At 36.2% G+C, this 22,228-nt stretch overlaps 1 protein-coding gene and 3 pseudogenes across 1 annotated transcript; all 4 read left to right on the top strand.

Annotated features, from left to right (window-relative positions):
• Positions 1-228: 228 nt before the first annotated feature.
• Positions 229-1,121, top strand: LOC114080038 (olfactory receptor 2G3-like; annotated as a pseudogene).
• A 6,813-nt stretch (positions 1,122-7,934) lies between these two features.
• LOC114080034 (transcription and mRNA export factor ENY2 pseudogene) lies at positions 7,935-8,240 on the top strand (annotated as a pseudogene).
• Positions 8,241-15,105: 6,865 nt separating this feature from the next.
• LOC114080040 (large ribosomal subunit protein uL18-like) lies at positions 15,106-17,162 on the top strand (annotated as a pseudogene).
• Positions 17,163-20,751: 3,589 nt separating this feature from the next.
• Positions 20,752-21,678, top strand: LOC114080041 (olfactory receptor 12D1-like). The gene has a single exon (XM_027921576.2). The coding sequence runs from the start codon at positions 20,752-20,754 to the stop codon at positions 21,676-21,678; it is 927 nt and encodes a 308-aa protein (XP_027777377.2).
• Positions 21,679-22,228: the final 550 nt, after the last annotated feature.

Raw genomic sequence — 22,228 nt, forward strand, 5'->3', positions numbered from 1 at the left:
AAATCATTTTATTTTCAACTTCTTTGCTTTTTCACAGTTTCCACATTGATGTGTTTATTTTCAGATAGTTCACATATGTCTCAAATCAGTTTTGCTATTTGACCTCTATATATAATTCCAGTATTGAAATGCTTGTTATTTTTTCTATTTGTTACAGTATAGGATTTTTTTCTTCCCACAGGAATGAAATACAAATGATCAAGAAAGATGAATCTCAATTAAGGAACAATGAAGGGGTTCAATTTTAGCAACCCAGCAGGCTTTATCTTACTTGGATTCTCTGACTGGCCTCAGTTGGAGATGATTCTTTTTCTGGTCATCTCTGTTATCTACATTTTGACACTGATGGGGAACACAGTGATCATACTTGTTTCATACTTGAATCCCAAACTCCACACACCCATATATTTCTTCCTCTCCAATCTTTCCTTCTGGACCTCTGTTTTACTATAAGTATTGTCCCAGAGATGCTTTGGAATCTCAAGGGCCCTGAGAAGACCATCAGTTACACTGGTTGTGTGATCCAGTTATACATTGCTCTGGGATTGGGCTCCACAGAGTGTGTCCTCCTGACTATGACCTATGAATGTTTCAATGCTATCTGTCGACCACTCCACTATGGTGTTATCATGCACCCAAAGCTTCTCCAGCAACTAGCAGCTGTGGCCTGGACCAGTGGTTTTGTGGAGTGCAAAGTTCATACCACCCTTGTTTTCCAGCTGCCTCACTGCAGCCACCACAGAGTGGATGATTTTATGTGTGAGGTGCCTGCCCTGATTAAAATTGCTTGTGTGGACACAACCTTCTTTGAAAATGAGCTCTCCATAGCTACTGTCCTCTATGTGGTTATACCTCTGGGGTTTATCCTGGTCTCCTATGGCTGCATTGTTAGGAGTATGCTGAGGATAAAATCCACTGAAGGCAGGAGGAAAGCATTTGGGACCTGTGGATCTCACCTGATTGTTGTGGTTTTGTTCTTTGGGACTATAATTTCTGTGTATATACAACCCAAGAGCAAGTACACACAGAATCACAGAAAATTCCTTACCCTTTTCTATACTGTGGTGACACCCTCACTTAATCCTTTGATCTATACCTTGAGAAACAAAGAATTTAAGTAGACAATAAAAAGGTTGCTGGCAAGGGACCCAAGTTAGGGAGAAATGCAAAACACACCCAAGCATTCTCTCAGACTTTGGGGACTTGTAGGTTTTATCTAATTATAGTTTCTTTTTTTCATCTACAAGAAGCATAGCTAAATATCCTAGGTGGGGGATTTTCCTTAATGACATACTGACCTTAGCTCTTAGTTCTTCTTATCCTCCTTTCTAGAAATGTATGCATATTCTTTTTGCAGTACTTCATATAAGAGTTTTATGAATAAATAAATATTTGTATGTGAATCAATGTGTATGGAATGTGTATGTGTAAATAAATCTTAGTGTTACTACTCTAATGACCAACAACATGACTGACATGGATATGACAAATACATTTTCTTATCATAAAAGGAAATCCTACACCTTGTGAAGGTAGGATTTGAATAATAACTTCAGAAGTTTAAATTTATCTGAGAATGATTCCTTTTGATTTTTAGCGCTCACATTTGATAGTATTATAGGCAGTGGATGTCTGTAGTTTATTTAAAAGTGAGAAGGCCTAATATAAGACATCATTATCTAACAATTTGCCTTTTTGGGGGATATTTTATTCTTTTTCTTTGAGCAAGGGCATCTGAGATTATGTACAACCAGAAATTTTTCTGCTCTTTCTCACTCACAGAGGAAGCTTCAGAGATGAGACAGAAGATTTAATATTGATAGTCAGGGAAGTATTGATAAGTTAACTTAGGTAACTCTCTTATGCATATTTTGTCAGCATAAAATGACAATCAGTCTCTTTTTTAAAATTTTTTTTTAAAGAGAGAGAGAGAGAGAGAGAGAGAGAGAGAGAGAGAATTTTAACATTTTATTTTTTAGTTTTTGGCAGACACAACATCTTTGTTTGTATGTGGTGCTGAGAATCGAACCTGGGCCACAGGAATGCCAGGTGAGCGCGCTACCACTTGAGCCACATCCCCAGCCCAACAGTCAGTCTCTTTTAATAAATATTTTAGATCTAAATCTGTACTCTAAGACACTGCAAAAACAATTTTAAGTATTATTACTAAGTCTGAATATTTACGTTTCACAAAAGTAAATGCAGCTTTACAATAATGTTTGCCTTTGTCATTTATATACCATTTTTCATATTATAAATTTGTAGAATTTATGAGATGGTTTATCTTCATATTTAGTATAAATATTTTATGTGTTCTATCTAATTAGATATTTAAAATTTGATAATTTTAAAAAATTAACAACCTGCCTTGTTTTCCAAATATTCACAATATTTTACTTACAAAATATTATGATCCTTATGGACTTCAGATACTTGCAACATGTTATTATTGGATATCACTTCATTAAATAAAATAAAAATTATAACAGAGATTGATTCTGAAGAATCTTTTAAATACATATAGATAATTCTAGGTGAATATAGTAAATAGTGGATGATAAAAAAATTGCAAAAAGAAAAACATGATGTGCAGTCAGAAAAGATTGATAAGGTAACTAAGGAACTATCTCTGTAAACCTTGGATTTCTCTGTTCATAAACTGTAATTTGACATTCATATTTATAACTACTCATATTCAAATTAAATTTTTATTGGTGGATTAGGATAACCAAATGCTTAATGGGCAGTATAATTACCTAAACAATTCAAAATCTCATAACTTCAAACAATAAATATGAAAACCAATAAAAATTATATTCCTACCCAGAAGAATGTAAAAATTCTTTATATTTCCTATTTATTCATTATAGTTTAACCAAACATTTTAGCTAATATTTTTTTCAGTCTCAATTGGCTTTTTATACCTGTTATACCATAAATTAATTGGGACTTGTTTCTAGAAGCTCAGACTTCTTCCCACTGGATTTCACAAAGTGTGTCTCTCTGGTCAGGGCAGGCTGGTGCTGCTGTTGTACACAGGGAACTTTTTTCTTGGTTTCCCTCTATTTCTGATCATTTTCTTTCACACATTTCAGGAAGTTACCTTGACTTAGAGTGCTTAATATGCTCAACAATCATATTATTTCTCTTGGCAATAATCTTGCCCTTAACTTATTTGTTTACAATGGCACCAACAGCATGCTGGGTAACACTGTAGCAGTCCCTTCTGAACAGTACACATTCCCTTGCCATCTACAATGTAAACCTTCTTGTAGATTCACATGTATGTAGCCAAAGGAACAGTTCTATGATTTATAAAAGGCCTAGAGAACACATATCAAGTGCCTCTCTTTCCCCCTGTGATTTTCGTTTTGGTGAAATACTGGAAGGTGGTGGGTCCTTTAGTTAACCTTTTATTGCAACATAGAATTCCTATTATACACTTGTACTCCAGTGACTTTAGAGGCTGAGACAGGAAGATGGCAAGTTTGAGGCCAATCTCTGAAAGGTAGTGAGATGCTGGCTCAAAACTTAAGAAAGAGGGCAGGGACTGGGGAGAACCACAGCCTCTGAGACTGGAGTCTCTGTGCTTCTCCTTTGCTAGCAAAGCAATAAACCTTTTTCCTTTTTCTCAAAACTGTGTCTGTCCTCATTATTAAATTGCTATCAGGGATGATGATCAAACTTTCAGTAACAAATTTGACACATCAGATGAGGCCTGAGAGCTGCCTCCACTTTTGCTTTCTTGGGCAGAACTGGCTGTCCAAGCAATCCCACTTCCAAACATGTTGAGAGCTGACTGCTTGTGAGTTAGGACACTGGGCGAGTTTGCCTCAGGTTGAACAAGAGGAGCTATTCCTATGAATAAAGGGAAGAACTGGGGGACTATCTCAGAAGCTGCCACAACTCTTTTTGCTTTGGGGAACTCCAGCCTTTTCTCCCTAAAATGTACAGGTTGCTCTCTCTTGGTCTACTTTGAGAAAAAGGAAACTGAACTTAGTGAAGTTGAGACACGCTTAGGCACCAGGTAAGTTCCCCAGTGTGCACACTCAGACTCCTGATTCCACGCATATGGCTCCTCTTTATGGGAACATCTAGTCCCTCCTTGTAGAGATATCTGTGGTTCCACTGGTGTAGGAGTCATGGTTGAGTAGAACTCAAGAACCCAGGTATTTTTACACCCTTCAGGTCTGTTCTAGGTTCTCATATGTTTGCCCACCTTGGGTTTATGAATTCCCTCTAGTGTCTATCTATGTTTTTGTTTGTGTCTGTTGCTGTCCCCTTTAAAATATGGGCAATACTGTGTCAATCCTATTGATAGCCTCTTGGGAAAGATCTTGGCTGCTCTCTCCACTTTAAAGATTCCCATTTGTTGGCCATGGTTTTTGAGGTTCTTTCTGGTTGTGTGTTTCCTTTTGTACAATCTGGCAGTTGGAGTTGATCTCTCAAAGGTAAACTATGTGAAAGAAATTTGTTTATGCAGGTCTCTCTATTTAACCACATTTCTGTCAACCATGGCTTCGGTTATCCTCTTGTCTGTCTCTGGTTTTTGTAACTGTTATTGGCCCTTTAAGACAAGGGCCATGCTGCATTGATCTTACTGGTAGGTAGTCTCTTGAGAAGAGAGATCTTGACTGAATGGGCCACCTATTGGGTATAACTGTTACCATCTAGGGGTTCTGGGTTTGTTGTCTCCATTTACCAAAGAATTGAAGACCAGGACACAGAGATAGCAAGCAAGAAGTAGATTTATTGCAAAAGTGACAGAGATACAGATATAGAAGTCTCCAAAGAGAAGAGACTCCAGAGCTTGAGATCCAATTGGTGAGTTGGGGGCTTATTCTCTTTATGGTCTATGGAATTTCCTCATTTACTTATCTCCTCCCCTGTCCATGCTCTTCTCACTATTATTGATTGGGTGCCTCCTTTGTTTTAGCTTTTCTATTGGATCCCCAGTTGAGGAACATGAGTAAAGAAGTATCTGTCTGATTAGGTACCCTGCTTGTGTTCACCAGCACTTTCCTAAAGCAGGAAGTTGACCTCATCAGAAGACCCTCTCCATGCACCTTTGTTCTGGCCCTGCCCCTAACCTCCTCACTCACCACCTTGCCATGGCTCCCTAAGCCCTATCTCTTCCTCATACTCCTATCTAAGAGAAAGATGTGGTTTTGAATGATTTTCTGGATTATTATACAATCTTACATTTGGACTTGGTCTACCAGAGGTAAAGTATATGGAAGAGATTCTCCATGTATAGGCATTTGTGAAGTTGCATGATAAGGGGTCTTAACAATCAGGCATTAAGTTGAAGGCACAAAAAGGCACTGCCTCTGGTGTGCAAGGACAAGAGGACAGCAGCCCAAGGCTGGGGAAAAAATCCCAGGAAAGCTTCCTGAGCTGAAAAAAAGTTGGCAGAGGGCAACTTCCAACCCCTTTTGCACACAGGAGGGTGGAGGCTACTGACCACAAAGGACATGGCAGTAAGTTCCAGCACTGTTAGTTTATGACTTGGGGACAGGAGTAGTCTCCACTTTTAAGATCTGACAGAACCCTGTATTTGGCCAGGGAATATCTGTCATTGGAGGAGAGCAATTCTGGTTATGACAGTATCCCATCAAACTAAATGCATTTGGGTCCTGGCAGGATGAACAACTGCATCAAAAAAAAAAAAAAAAAAAAGAATAAAACAGAAACTACAGTCAACCCTTGTTTTGATGGCAGTCTCTGCCAACAGATATAAATAAATACATACATATTTACATATTAAAAAGGGCTCTGTCTTATATCTGTTGGCCTTGACTAAGCCTATTTCTGTTCATAAACAGTGTTTTCTAAATGTACAAGAGATTCAAGATTATTCTTTGATTTTTGCTAATACTGCTCACCCATGTAGACATGTATTATGGTTACCATACACTATGGATTCTAAATTTTACTTTAAAAGTTAAACTTAGCTAAACGTAAAGCTTAGTAGGATAGTTTACCAAGTTGGTTTTTTTCAATATAAACTTGTCTGTAGCAATAGTCTCCTTCAAATTTATATAGCAATAACAATTGTGGCTGCTAATTTTTTTTTCATTTTCTTTCTTTCTTTTTTTTTTTTTTTTGGTCATTTAAGGTTTTTTAACTGAATAAAGAAAACCTGTTATCAATGTTATATATAAAACTTGTGTTACTGTTGCACTGGGATGAAAATTAAAATGTATTTTTGGAAGACAATAAATAGAGCCTGATTTGTTCAAAGATTGACAATGGGGAACATGAAAATATTCTGCCACCTTTTCCACAAAAGGGAAGTTAAGAGCTCTCCTAACCTCTCTCATTATTTCAGATATAATGTTGTATTATGTTAACTGATGTTCAGCTAGACTCAGGAAATAATACATGAGAACTTTGTAGAATGATATTTTATAAGGGAGCAAAGGTCAGATTCAGAAATAAAACACTTTTTAAGATTTGTCAAAAGGTCAGCCTCATCTGAGTTAAGCCTCCTGTTCTTCCCTGTGTTAAGATGGCTCTGAAGTAGGCTAGAATTAAGCTTTTTTAAAGTTGTTTTCAAAAGATTTTTTTTTTGTTATAAAGATTACTGTGATCTCAAAATAAACAGGGAATATAATAGAAAACTTACGTAAAGGTTTAGGTAAATTGTTAAAGGTATTGAGGCTTGTAAAAGTGTTTTAAAAGAAGTAAAACTTGGGGTTGGGGTTGGGGTTGGGGCTGGGTCTCAGTGAAAGAGCACCTGCTTAGCACATGTGAGGCACCAAGTTCGATCCTGAACACCACATACAAATAAATAAATAAAATAAAGGTACTGTGTCCATGTACAATCAAAAATATATTAAAAAGAAAGGAAGAAAGAAAGAAAAGTAAAACTTGCCAGGTGCAGTAGCACATGCTTGTAATCCCAGCAGCTTGGGAGGCTGAGACAGGAGGATCACAAGTTCAAAGCCAGTCTCAGCAAAAATGAGGCACTAAGCAACTCAATGAGACCATGTCACTAAATAAAATACAAAAGAGGACTGGGGATGTGGCTCACTGACAAAGTACCCCTGGGTTTAATCCCTGGTACCAAAAAGAAGTAAAAGTTGTATATAATTGAGTATTAAATATATGAGTATTTGTAAAGGCAAAATAGACATTAGTGGGTTTTTTTTTTCAACTTTATAACTGTTGTCTGATATTTTTTTGTAGAAGTATTACTTCTAACAGAGTAACCTGAATTGATTTGATATGTTATAGTTAAAGCTTTGTCCTGGGGTTTCATAAACTGACTTCCAGATCACTCACATATAATTGAATCAAGCCTTTATTGAAGCACACCTGTGGTGGCTGACCAAAACATAAAGCTGTTCCCCTGATCAGCTCTGAATAAATGCAAGGGCACTCCTTATAAGCCTGAAAACCACAAAAGTGATGTTCAGGGGTCCATCCAATGCAAGCAAGCCAGGTTACAGAAGCAGGAGAGTGCAGTCAAGTGGAGGGAAGCCTAACCAATCACAGTTAGCCCAATCACCCCAGTTACAGAAACAGAGCCCTGTTACCCTAGTTACAGGAACAATGCCCCATTAGATAGTTCTTAAAGGTTTCTATAGCAAAAGGAAAAGAACATTTTGCCCTGGTCATGAGCCTTCTATTGGCATGGTTGTTTTACAGGATGAAGTCATAAAACAAAATGGAGTCACATTTGCTTCTCCTATCACAGATACAATAATCCAACACCTGTAGGACAGATAGGATATAATGCTGACTTCCAGTACAATATTTACTCCAGTTAAATGGAGGGGATAACTGTAAAATTATAGGTATTGAAGTTATAACCCATTACTCTAACACTAAGACTGAAACTGGCCAGGTAGCTGAAGAGTGTGGTAGGTAATGGTCATCAGCGCGAGGGTAATTTCATCGCTGGGAAGGGATGGCCCTCGCCCACGCTGATGGTGGTTATCAAGATGAACAAAGATGCACAGATGAGAGCAGCAATTCACCAAAAGTTAATTGAAACTGGAGAAAGAGAACACCTCAAAGAGTTGTTGAGAGCTAAATTAATTGAAAATGGCTGGAAGGATCAGTTGAAGGCACACTGTAAAGAGGTAATTAAAGAAAAAGGACTAGAACATGTTACTGTTGATAACTTGGTGGCTGAAATCACTCCAAAAGGCAGAGCTCTGGTACCTGACAGTGTAAAGAAGGAGCTCCTACAAAGAATAAGAACATTCCTTGCTCAGCATGCCAGCCTTTAAGAATGTACCATCTAGTGGAAGAGAGAACATTTGCAAGCTGGCTCCACACCAAGCTCCTCCCACATACTCTACTCATCTGAACTTTGAAAGCAGACTCTATAAATTGCATCCCCACATACTAAGGTCAAGAAAGAACTTAATGGGTGAATAATTTCCACCCATTAGCTTTACTCTGACATCAGGATTGCCAAATCCAATGGACTCTTGTCTATTCTTATGTAACCTCTGCTGGAAAGTGAGAATGTTGACCATCCTGCCACTTGGAACCCTCGTCCCACTCCTCACATTGTTTCTTCCTACCACTGGAAATTCCTTCTGTTTCTTGTGGAGTACCTTTTGCTGATTGTGACTTTTACTGTTTCTTAGAGCTCTTTCCTGAGCCCTTTGCCTGACTAACTAGATATAATTTTCCTGAGCAAATCCCAGGAAACGGGTCAGACCGTGATTTCAAATACCAACAGGTTGATAAATGCTAAACTGCATCTCCAAACAGACTTATTTCTAGCCTCCAGACCCATAAATTTAACTGCTATGGATCACCCTCATTGGATATTCCTCAAACACCTCAAAATCACCATACCTAAAATAGCAATTTTATTTTCCCCCACTAACTACTCTTGCTGTGTTCCCTATTTCTGAATGGTACCTCCCAGACATACAGATCACCTGAGGAGCTTGTTAAAATGCTGACTCTGAAGGTAAGAGATACAGTACAAGATTATCCTTTATTTCTAACAAGCTCTGAGTGGGGTTGCATGCTGCTAATTGAGGATCACTTTGAGTACAGTGAGGCTATAAATTTATCTTCTGCCTTCTTTATAAGCATACATTATTCCTGTAGACCCCTAATATTTCCTTGCTCTTGTTGTTCTATGCCTCCCCCAACATGTCTTTCACACTATTGGCTAAGTGGCCTTACTAAAATTCACATCTGATCATTTTATTTCTCTACTTGAAATGTTTCAGTGCAGGACAAAATTTGAACTTGGCATAAAACTTATGCCCCTCTAGATCTGTCATCTACTTAAGAGTTCCTCAAAGTTAACAAGTTGTTCCATCCCTAATTCTTTTGCAAATCTATCACCCTAGGAAGTCCTTCCCTCCTACTTATCTCATTCCTACTTACCCTTCAGTGTTCAGCTTGAGTTGCTAAAATATTCTGACTCCTCTGGTGTAGATTTCCCCACCACTGTTTTTCCACAAGAAGCAGCTGTATGTTTCTCTTCAACACAGTGGTTCTTCAACTTGCATACATCCAGAGAAGAGGAAACTTGATTTCTTTGACTTTGTATGATGTTTATTTGTGAATGAGTGGGTAAGGGAATAAATGAGCAAATGAACCAGTGAATGAACATGGGAGCATGAAGAAAGGTAACAACAAATGGGGTGTAATTGAGGGAAAGCTTCACTTTAATCTTTTGCAGAAATAATTTCATCTTTCTAATGAATTTTGTAGTCTTTGAACCTGGGCTTAATTGTGTAAAGTTTTGAGCCTGAGAATACACAGTCACAAAAAACTACCCAAAAGAGTTTTTTGATTCTCTTTGTCTCTTATAAAACAATGTTTTAAAGTGCTGATAGGGATACTTGTCATTTTGCTACTCATTTTTTCAAAAAAGAAAAGCAATCTTAAAAGTTACACAGAAAATGTTAGAAAAGTAGTTCTTATTTCTGAGAACTCTTCATGGAAGCAAATCAAAAATTAAAAATTGTTCATTTAGATACTATTTTAATCGTCTAAAAGATTATGAGAAAATGAAAACAATTTATGAAGATAGTTTGAATGGGACAGGAAATAAACTGAATTGAAAATATTTCATAGCCATTTTTAGTACTGAAGAGCTTAGATTTAAAGTGATAATACTAAGAACTTTACCACCTCTAACCCGGAAAAAAGACTTGAGGTTTCATTGACATCATATACATGTCTCATTTGCTTCTAAATCCATTGATACCTTGTAAATAACCCAACTTTGTGGGAAAAAAAGACTGAAACTGGCTTGCCAGATATTTAAAACCAAAAACTTTAAACCAAAGTCAAGGAAGTAAAAGGGCCAAGGAAAAATGAGCCAATATGTTGGCCCTTGTTCTCTAAGGTCAGCAGGACCCAGAGAACAATGGGGCTCCTCTAAGGGCACTGCAACTCCAGTGAGTCACCTTATCTGCTGACTTGGGAAAATCAAGAGAACCCTAGAGAACAGGAAGCCAACCAGTGCACATTCTGCAAAGGGGAGGGTCATTGGAGAGGTAAATATCTCTCATGCTTCCAAGATAAGCCATGTATATTCAACAAGACACTGATCCATACTGGCAGGTGGCACCACTGAAAAAGGAAAGGAACCAAAAGGCTTCCCACAGGTCCCCAAGAGTGATCTCTGAGGAATCTCAGCTAACTCTTAAGAATAAATAGGAACAAGGTCAGTTTTAACCAGCTTGGTCTCAAACACGTGGCAGGAGAGTCTACATGGACATTTAAAAGGAAAGGCATTTTTTAATGTAACTTAAGATGTTCACTTGAGTCAGTCCTACCAAAAGTAAGGAAAGCTGGAGGCTATAAAGGAAAGATTATTGTGTGGGAGTGCCTAATGATAATGATCACAAAGTACTCTAGAATCACAAGTTTGTCTTGAGTTAATTTTAGCCTAATCTCATAGACCTCCAAACCTTCTTAACCTCCTACACAGATAAAATCAATCTGTTTTTCACTGATAATGATCATGGGTGACTGTATTCATGATTTTCAGAGACTGAAATACTAATTGCTTTTGTGCTACTTGTTTACAAAAAAAGTAATGTTTTCATGTCTTGTTTATTGTTGACTTAGCATGATCCCTGCCCTAAACATGCCTTGTCAAGTTACTCACCAACTGTCACCATGGACCTCTGGACAGCCCTGATGTTAAATATAACTGTCCACACCCAACCTGAGAGAGAATAAGGATTTCTGTTCAATTCCCCCACAACTTCAACTTCTCTCAACAAGAAGCAGCTTGGAGATGTCATCAACAATTTTCCATAGAAATGGAATGTAGAAATTGACAATGGGGAAATGGGACAGTGGTCCACATTATGGTTTGAATTAATCAATCCTGTTCTGCTACTGAAACTTATTTTTAAAAAGACATGTCTCTTTTTTCTTCATCTCTCCCTACTTCTCCCTAATCTCTCCCCCTCCCTAATATCAGGGCAAACATGATAATCTTTCTTGGAATCCTAGGCAGATTTATCTGTCCTTGAGCACACACCCACCACAGGAATTAAGTAATTCAGACTTTGAAGATGGCACCAAAGATTCCAGAAATTAACATCTCCTAAAGTAACAAGAAAATTACAACTCCAGACAGAAAACACATGGAATGTAGCCTATCTAAAAACCTCCTGTTCCCCTAGATGGGCAGAACCACAGCCTCTGTGCTGGAATCCTCCCTGCTTCTTTTGCTACCAAAACAATAAACCTTTCTTTTACTTTTTCTCAAAAAGTGAAGTGGGGGTGGGGGAAACCTTTGGATGTGACTTGTTGGTAAAGCACCTCTGGGTTAAATACTCAGTACCAAAAAATAAAAAATAAATTTTCTAAAAAATTAAAAGGGCTATGGATGTTTCTCAGTGGTAGATCAGCCCTGGATTCAAAAAATATGTACAATATTTATGTTTAAAATAACTGTCCAAACAGATTTTCTGGGAAAGAGAGAGTAGTGGAGGAAGAAATAGACTCTGATATTGAACATAAAAGAAGAGAGAGAATTGGAAATTCATCAATTCTTTTAAGAAATGGTTCAAAACAAAGACTTCATGTCACCAAAATAATGCTGTATATATAGAATTGCTATCACTTAATACTTAACTCTTTTCAGCATCAACATTAAGTCCAAAGATTTATTAAAAATGAGTGATGGGCTGGGGTTGTGGCTTAGCAGTAGAGTGCACATCTAGTATGCATAAGGCCGTGGGTTTGATCTTTAGAACCACATAAAAATAAATAAATAAAATAATCGTGTTATTAAAAAAAAGAATGAGTGAAACCTGAGTTATGATTCATCCTGAAACAAAATTTCTCTTTGTTGTTCATCTGTGAAAGCAAAACAGATTTTCAAAATATCATGACACTAGAATTAAAACTGACACATAGACCAAGGGGTGGAATAGAGAATCCAAAAACAAATCCATAAATTTACAATCACTTGATTTTTGACAAAGATGCCAAGAACACAAAATGGAAAAAAAAGAATGGTCTCATCAATAAATGATGTGGGAAAAATTGGAAATAGTCATGCAGAACATGACTATTTATTTAAAGAAATTAAACTTTTTTTCTCACCAGGTATATGAAAATGAGCTAAATTAATTGGGAACTTTAAAGTAAGACATGAACCTATAAAATAATTAGAAGAAAGGAGGAAAGGAAATCATACTGATATGGGCAATGATTTTTTTTCATATGGCCTCGAAAAGCACAGGCAACAAAAACAAAAAATAAAAATACAAGTGAAACTATATCAAATTAAAAAGTTATGTAGAGCAAAGAAAGCAATAAGCAGAGTGAAGAGAAATATAACAATATAACAGGGGGAAATGTCTGAACATTTGATAAAATGTTAGTATCTAAAACATAGAAGGAACACAATAGCAAGAAAATAAATAATACTCTTTAAAAAGTATCAAAGCACTGGAATAGACATTTCTCAAAGACAAAATTGTTCAATGTCACTAATCATGACAAAAATGCAACTTGAAACCACAATGAGATATCACTCCATACTTAGAATATTAGAACTGCTATTATCCAAAAGAAGAAAAATTAAAATTTTGGAAAGTATGGCAAGAAACAGGAACCCTTGTACACTGTTAGTAGGAATGTAAATAAGAATAGCCACTATAGAAAACAGTGTGGAGGTTCTTCAAAAATAAAAACTAAAACTACCATTCAATCCTGCAATTCGGCTAATAATTATATGCCCAAAGGAAACAAAATTTATTTCAAAGAGATATATCTATACTCACATGTTCATTGATGAGTTCACAATAACCAAGAAATGGAATCAACCTAAATTCATCAGTAGATGAATGTTTAAGAAAATGTAGCATATATATACACAATAGAATACCACTCACCTTAAAGATATTTTTAAACTCTTATTTATGACAACATGGCTGAATCTAGAAGATGTTATGCTAAGTAAAATATACCAGGCACAAAAGGCAAATACTGACTGATCATACTCATATTTGGAAACATAGCACATGCTTACCTGGGGATAGGAATCACTGGGAGGTGACTGGGGAAATGACAAAGAACACAAATTTCAAGTAGGAAGAATAAGTTCAAGAGTTCTATAGTAAAACATGGAGACTATAGTTAATAACAATGTATTATACATTTGAAAATCACTAAATGGAGATTCAAAGTGATATCATCACAAAAATAAATAAATAAATGTTAATTAGTTGAATTAAGCCACTCATTATGTATACTTATTTGAAAACATCTTGTTGCCCAACATAAATATGCACAATTTTCATTTGTCAATTGAAAATAAAATCTAAAGTAAAAAATATAAAAATATATTAAATAATCTAACTTTACAGTTCAAAAAAAATCTATACAAAGAGCAGTTATTATTTCAGCCAATTGCTAAAATAATAAAAATGAGTAAAAATAAATCAAATAGAAAAAAAGAAAAACACAGGATAAAATCAACAAATCTAAGAGTTGATATTTTGAAGAAATTATAAGTGCAGCCAGGCATGGTGGCACACACCTGTAATCCCAGCAGTTCAGGAAGCTGAGGCAGGAGGATTGTGAGTTCAAAGCCATCCCCAGCAAAAGTGAGATACTAAGCAATTTGGAGACCTTGTCACCAAATAAAATGCAAAAAACAGGTCTGGAGATGTGGCTCAGTAATCCAGTGTCCCTGAGTTCAATCTCTGGTTTCCTAAATAAATAAGCGCAAATGTATACACTAAGTCCAACTTCAACAAGGATGCAAAGAATAAACAAAGGGAAATGAATAGTCTCTTCAATAAATGATGTTGGGAAAACTGGATAGCCACAGGAAAGGAAGAAAATGGACACTTATTAGACTGGAAATGATGATTTAAACAGGAGGCATGAAACCTTTAAAATTCCTAGAAGAAAGAAATTCTTCTTAACATTGATATTGTCAGAAATTTTCAACGATGACACCAAAAACATGGGCAATAAAGCAAATAAAAAAGTAGGACTGCCAGGCACAGTGACTCATCCCATCAGCTTGGGAGGTTGAGACAGGAGGTTCCCAAATGTAAAGGCAGCCTCAGCTATAGGCTAAGCAACTCAGTAAGACCCTGTCTATAAATAAAATACATAATAGGGCTGGGAATGTGACTCAGTGGTTGAGTGCCCCTAAGTTCAATCCCCAGTTCCCACCCCCCAAAAACTAGGAAAACATCAAACTAAAAAACATATCAAAAATGAAATAAAGTGAAAAGGTAACTTATAAATTTAGAGACAATGTTTACAAATCATATGTCTGCTAATCTGTTAATATTTCAAAATGAATAAGGATCAGACATATGCAGAATATTCTACCCAGGCCTCAGATTTATCTACTATAAAGAAAATTATTTGTAACATTGAAATTGTTTTGGAAATGAGCTATAAAAATTCCTCAATGCATTTACAAAAGAAAAGATCAGACCTAAGCTACAACATGTTCTAATATCTGTTCTACCAGAACATAATAAAGTTCTAGTAACTAAGATACAGCTTGGTCAGTGGAAATAATTTAAAAGCTTAGGAGCAGACCATGTATTTTTAGAATGTCTCAGAATATTGTATAGTGAGATATCTGTATCAAGCCACAGATGTGGGTCTCTGTTCCACAGGATGGGGGTTGTTAAAGTTGTCAAGAATAAGGCCTACATTAAAGGTCCAAATCACTATCATGTTGGCTTAGGAACCAAATTCCTCAACAAGAGTACTAAAGCATAAGAAGTAAAATCAAGTATCAACAAATGGGATGGTATCAAACAAAAAACATCTTCACAGCAAAGGAAACAATAAAGAATGTGAAGAGAGAGCCTACAGGATGGGAGAAAAACTTTGCCACACACACCTCAGGTAGAGCATTAATCTCCATGATATAAAAAGAATTCAAACAGTACCAAAAAAAAAAAAAAAAAAAAAAACCCACAAATAACCCAATCAATAAATGAACAAAGGAACTGGATAGACACTTCACAAAAGTGAAATGAAGAAATACAATTGGCAAACAAATATATGAAAAAATGTTCAACTTCTCTAGCAATTGGAGAAATTACACTGAGATTTCATCTCACTCCAGTCAGAATGGCAGTTATCAAGAACACAAAAAACAATAAGTGTTGGGGAGGATGAGGGGAAAAGGTACACTTATACATTGCTGGTAGGACTGCAAATTGATGCAACCACTATGGAAAGCAGTATGGAGATAACTCAGAAAACTTTGAATGGCACCACTATTTGACCCAGCTATCCCACTCCTCAGTTTACACTCAAAGTACTTAAAATCAGCATACTATACTGATGCGTCTATGTCAATGCTTATAGTAGCTCAATTCATAATAGCTAAGCTATGGAACCAACCCAATTGCCGATCAACAGATGAATGGATAAAAATGTGGTACATATGCACAATGGAACATTATTCTGCCATAAATAAGAATGAAATTATGGCATTTGCTGGTAAACCGATGGAACTGAAGATCGTCATCCTAAGTGAAATAGACCAATCCCCCAAAACCAAAGGCTGAATGTTCTCTCTGATATAAAGATGCTGACTCACAATAGGTAGGGGGAGGGGGCAGTCACCAGATTGGATGGGGAAGGGTGTGTGAGGAAAATAGAAGGCAGATGGGAATGGGAAAGACAGTAGAATGAATCAGGCATAACTTTCCTGTGTTCATATATGAACACACAGTGTAACTCCACATCATGTGCAACTGAGAGAATGGGAAGTTATACTCCATATATGTATAATATGTCAGAATACACTCTACTGTCATATATAACTAAAAAGAACAAATTGAAAAATCTTAAAGAAGAATAAGGCCTACTTTAATAGATATCAAGTGAAATTTAGAAGATGAGAGGGAAAAACTGATTCCCGTGCTTGTACACACTTGGTGATACAGGACAAAAATCAGTACTACACACCCAAACACAGGATGATAGTTCATGTAACTAACAGAGATATCATTCGCCACATTTCTAATGCCTATATAGAAGGGGATACGATAGTCTGTGCAGCATATGCCCATGAACTACCAAAATATGGTGTGAAAGTAGGTCCAACAAATTATGCTGTATCATACTGGCTTGCTGCTGGCCCACAGGCTTCTCAATAGGTTTGGCATGGACAAGATCTATGAAGGCCAAGTGGAGGTGACTGGAGATGCAAACAATGTGAAAAGCACTGATGCTCAAACTGGTGCCTTCCCCTGATATTTGGATTCAGGCCTTGCCAGAACTACAACTGGCAATAAAATTTGTGGGGCCTTGAAGGGCTTATCTGTCCCAAACAATTCCTTGGATATGATTCTGAAAGCAAGTAATTCAATGCAGAAATACATTGGAAGCACATCATGGGTCAGAATGTTGTATTATCTAAGGAAGAAGATAAAGGTGCTTACAAAAAACAATTCTCTCAGTATATAAAGAACAATGTTACCCCTGACATGATAAAGGATGTGTATAAGAAAATCCATTCTGCTATAGAAGAGAATCCAGTCTATAAAGAGAAGCCCAAAAGAGAAGTTAAAAAGAAGAGGTGGAACCATTCTGTAATGTCCCTTGCCCAGAAGAAAGATCATGTAGCTCAAAAAAAGGTAAGCTTCCTCAGAGCTCAAGAAAAGGCTGCTGAGAGCTTTTCTATGAAGATTTTTCAGATAAAGACAATAAACTAATATATATATGATGGTATAAAAAATCTGTGGCAAAAATAGCCACAAAATATATAGAGCCAATTCTGGCTGATCAACTCACAGCACATGCAAATGTAACTTCTAAAAGTCTGTGATCCAAGGTAGAAAGTAAAAACTATATATCCAGTAAATAAGACCAATGGGACTCACTGCTAAATAAAAATCTGGTTTCCCTTGTTTTCTAAAAAAAATGTTAAGAATTTCAAGATAGTGACCACAAAGCACTAAACCAAGCATAGGACCCTTCTGAGAGCAGTGTCCTGTGGGACTGCACAGCACATAAGCCCACAAAGCTTGCTGTGTAATAAAAGAAATGTTAAGATAAATTCACTTTGACTAGAGAAGGAGTATGTAAATAAGACTTCCAAAAGATAAAACTTAAAGAAAATTTGCTTTTCAAGAACTTCATCAAAATTTTGGATTTCTAGTCCACTCATAGGTAAAACTAAGCTTGGTCACAACTTGAAAATATGGAGATGACATAGCTGCAGTCTCTAGAACTAAAGAGCTTCAGTTGGAATACTAGCTTCATAATTATTGCAAGAAATGAGGCTATTAACCTATGTCTTTTGAACCTTTGTTTTGTTTTGGTAAAGTAGAAATTATTTTAATACTTCTTCCACAGGATGTTTTTGAGAATTTAATAAGCAAATGCATCTAATGAACTCAGAACAATAACTTTATTGAGCACAAAATACATGTTATTTATATTCATTACACTTGTAGTTTATAAAATAATGAATGGTTAATGTGATGAATATGTAATAAACTCCTATAAGAAACAAGAATAAAAACTCAATAAAAAGATGGACAAAGTACATGGCAGGGATAACAGTAGAATCTTTGGATAAATGGCAGATCAGATATAGATTTATCCTTTGGATAATTCAGAGAGGTGCCCGGATTTTAACCTAAAAGATGTCACAAGTAGGGAAGAATTCACATTGAAAAGACCAGGATTTACTCCGCATGAGACAAATGCACTTTTTGGAAAAAAAAAAAAAAAGAATTTAGTGTTGTCAGCAACAGTTAAGAGTCAGATCTAGGAAGAGCAAAATCAAATCAACTCTTTCCATTCCTCTTTCTTTGCTGTCCTTAAAACCACAATAATAAATGAGTAGAATATTAGATGTAATCACCTTTCTGTCCTAATCAAATGGGCACAACTGCCAACAGTTCCTTAATTTTTATTGCCAATTTCTTTCCAATGTATGAACCAGAATATTTTCCAGGGAAGTTACCAAGATAAGAAAAAGAACTCATACTTTTTCTGAGAAAATGAAAGGAACTTCATGAAAACATATTAGGCCCTCAAGACCTGTGCTGTCCCTGGTTCTGAAACTAAGAAATAAACCTAAGGAAAGAATATAGAAAAAAAAATATATACAATACCACATAGGAATTCTCCAAGGCTGCTCCCTCAAATTATTGGTAAGGAGAGGTCTCCTGTTTATTAGAACATTCCTGCTCATCACCAGGGGACATGCTGTCTCAGGACATTTATGTCTAGAGATCTGTGTCTCATTAAAGTACCAGAAGAATTTCTGAAAGACAGAGAGAGAGAGAGAGAGAGAGAGAGAGAGAGAGAGAGAGAGAGAGAGAGAGAGATTTATGAAGGTGAAAAGCTTATGCCACAGTCACAATATGAACTATCATTTCAAATACTTTTCAACTTTTATAATTGCTGGGAATATAAACCTGAAAAATGTTCTTATCTGTGCTTCTGAACATTAAACCAGGTAAGAGAATGAAACAGAATACAAACTTGTTTTGACTGATCTGCTTGCTATTACTAAAACCCAATGCTCAGGACATAGAACTAGTTTCCTCCTTTCTTAAAATGTCTTCCATCTATAAAGCTTAGAATCCCAGTACTCTCTTGCAGTTTAACCCATGTTTGTTAATTTTATTTACTCTAGTCATAAAATTATTTTCTTCTCCCATCCATGATTTCTGAAATCTTAAATGAAACTCTTTTGTAGGAAGGATCTGAATATCAACAGCTCTGTTAAACTTCCCTATATTTCTTATAGTCCTCTCAATGCCTCCCATTTCTACATTTCCCATGAATGCTTGCTTTTTCCTTCTACTACTCAAAAGCTAATCCACTACATCTTTAAATGAAAAGAACAAAGAGAAAGTTATTTCACACAATTTGGCTACTTTTGCTGATGTACCTCAAGGAGACAGATAATTGCAGGTATTTTGCAAATAATGGAGAAAAATAACCGTTCAAAAAGTTTTCTGCCTCTAAGTAAACAGTGCAATTTTATTCAGATATTAAATCTTCTTACAATTAGGGTAGTTGCAATTCCTCAGGAGTTTCACATGCAGTGAAAAAAAATACTATTTTTCAATTCTTCAAATTAACTGAAATAAAAAGTTGCCCTTCTTTAGGAGAAAATAAGACTTTATTTGAAATAAATAAAGAGAATATATTTTTTAAATGAGGAGAGCTGGAAATTCCTAGCAACTTTGGAGAGAACTGATATGAAGCAGAAAGACTTCTGGAGTCATGGAAGATAACATAACTACCAGTTAATGAAACTAGAAAAGAGGAAGGTGAATGTCCTTAATATCTGAAGAGTGAGTTGATTTCAGGAAAAAAATAAATAAAAACAGACTTAAGAAAATAGATCATAAGGGAAGACAGAAGGGGTTGGAATTCAAGGGGATTGAAGTCATGGAAATTTTGAGAAGAGGTCAGTATTGGTAAAAGAAAGGATGAATTCTTGACTCCATCAAAGGAACAATTTTTCTTATACAGAGATTCAGGAATCTAGAAAAGTATCTTTTAAAAGTCTCAAGACAACCAAAGAATAGAAGTATAATAATGCCAAATTTGTCATGAAATAAGTAATTTTGGATTATATTTTGAAAATATTTAATGGCTCAGATAATAGGAAAATTCTAAACCTATCAGCAGATGTAGTAGTGATACAGCCTCATGTATGTGGTCATGTTTCCTATTCCAGTAGGGTTCCATGATGTTTCCAAGTATGTGGGTCAGAAAGAGATTTCAGAGAGGATGTCTCTAACCCTATTTTCATTCAGATGAATAAGTGCAACTATAATTTGTTAAAAAGCATTCCTTCTTTAAAGAAGAAAAGTCTTTAAAGACTTTGCAATTATAACAAGTTCATCCTTATCTTTTTCTCAAGTTCACATCATCCAGGTGACTTCTAACTACTCCAGAGATAGCCGCCTGGTGGAACATTTAAAACATTGCTCCTTGTTAGTGATACTTAGAAGATGAAAGGAGAGTTGTATCAGAATGTAGATGTTCACAGGCAGAGAAGATAGTAGGCTGAAAACCTGTCTTTAATCCCTAAGAGAAAAACAAAATCAATGACAAATGTGATAAGTTTAAAAAATGGTTGTGCCAAAGTTAAAAAAAATATTCACCTTTAATATTTGATAGTCTGATGGCCAAAAACTATACAATCTCAGGCAGCTGTTATTTAAAACAACTAATTTTTGTCTTGGCAAGAAAATCCTGGGCTAGAAAAACTGATTCTCATTAGACATAGATTTCCAGAAATTACTCTGTCTTTTCTTTTCCTTTTAAGTGATGCTGAATCAAACTTTAGTCACTGAATTTCTTCTTCTGGGATTGACAGACCTTCAAGAATTGAAGCCTTTTATTTTTGTTGTTCTCCTCACCATCTACCTTGTGAATGTGGCTGGGAATGGAGCCATCCTGATGATTGTCATCTCTGATTCCAGACTCCACTCACCTATGTATTTCTTCCTGGGAAACCTGGCATGTCTAGATATCTGCTACTCCACAGTAACACTGCCAAAGATGCTGGAGAACTTCCTCTCTACACACAAAGCAATATCTTTCATGGGATGCATAAGCCAACTTCATTTCTTCCACTTCCTTGGTAGCACAGAGGCCATGTTGCTGGCAGTGATGGCATTTGACCGCTTTGTGGCTATCTGCAAACCACTTCATTACACTGTCATCATGAATCCCCAGCTCTGCACCCAGATGGCTATCACCATCTGGGCCACTGGATTTTTCCATGCCTTGCTGCACTCCATAATGACATCTCGCTTGAATTTCTGTGGTCCCAACCACATCCATCACTTCTTCTGTGATATTAAGCCATTGTTGGAGTTGGCTTGTGGGAACACTGAGCTCAACCAGAGGCTGCTCAACACTGTCACAGGGACCATCGCCACAGGCCCCTTCTTAATGACCCTTCTCTCCTATTTCTACATTATCACCTACCTCTTCCTCAAGACCCAGTCCTGCAACATGCTTCACAGAGCACTGTCCACCTGTGCCTCCCACTTCATGGTGGTTGTTCTTTTCTATGCTCCTGTTATCTTCACCTACATTCGCCCTACCTCAAGGAGCTCCGTGGACATGGACTGGCTCATTGCCATCATGTACACTGTAGTCACTCCTGCACTAAATCCATTGATCTATACTTTGAGGAACAAAGAAGTGAAGGGTGCCTTGAATAGGGCAATCAGAAGGAGGTTCTGACTTGAAGGAATCTAATGACCTCTTCTAAAATATACATAACCAACCAGGCAATAAGGAAGTTGAAATGTGAAAATATATTGCTTCTCAAATTATTTAAAATATGTATAACAGGATATGTTAAAATATGTATAACTGGATAAAGAGAAAATATGGTCTAATTGTATTTTAAAATGCATTCCAGCTAGCATAGGGGAGATTTAAACAAATGGGATATTAGTCATATAATCCTAATGCTGAATATTTGATGGGATATCTGTTGATAAAATTAATTTGGTACATTTTCTTATATATCTTGTATGAAATCAAATAAACAAATATGCCTATGTTATCCATGCACTGAGTAGATGGGTATGTTTTTTCAGTATGTTTAGTGTAGGGTCCCTTCAGGTTAACACATCAAAATGTGATGAATAAAATTATAATAGTTTTATATTTTGAAGATTTTAATATAAGACCAGGATTCCATTATTGGAAAAGTTAACACTAAGAGACATATGACTTTAAGATAATTTTTAGGAAGTATGTCCTAATTTCTTTTTCTTCAAATGGA

The sequence above is a fragment of the Marmota flaviventris genome, chromosome 6, assembly GCF_047511675.1.
Source record: "Marmota flaviventris isolate mMarFla1 chromosome 6, mMarFla1.hap1, whole genome shotgun sequence".
NCBI lineage: Eukaryota > Metazoa > Chordata > Mammalia > Rodentia > Sciuridae > Marmota > Marmota flaviventris.

Excerpts from the sequence above, each read along its gene's own strand:
- LOC114080041 (XM_027921576.2), top strand. The coding sequence starts at position 20,752 with ATGCTGAATCAAACTTTAGTCACTGAATTTCTTCTTCTGGGATTGACA.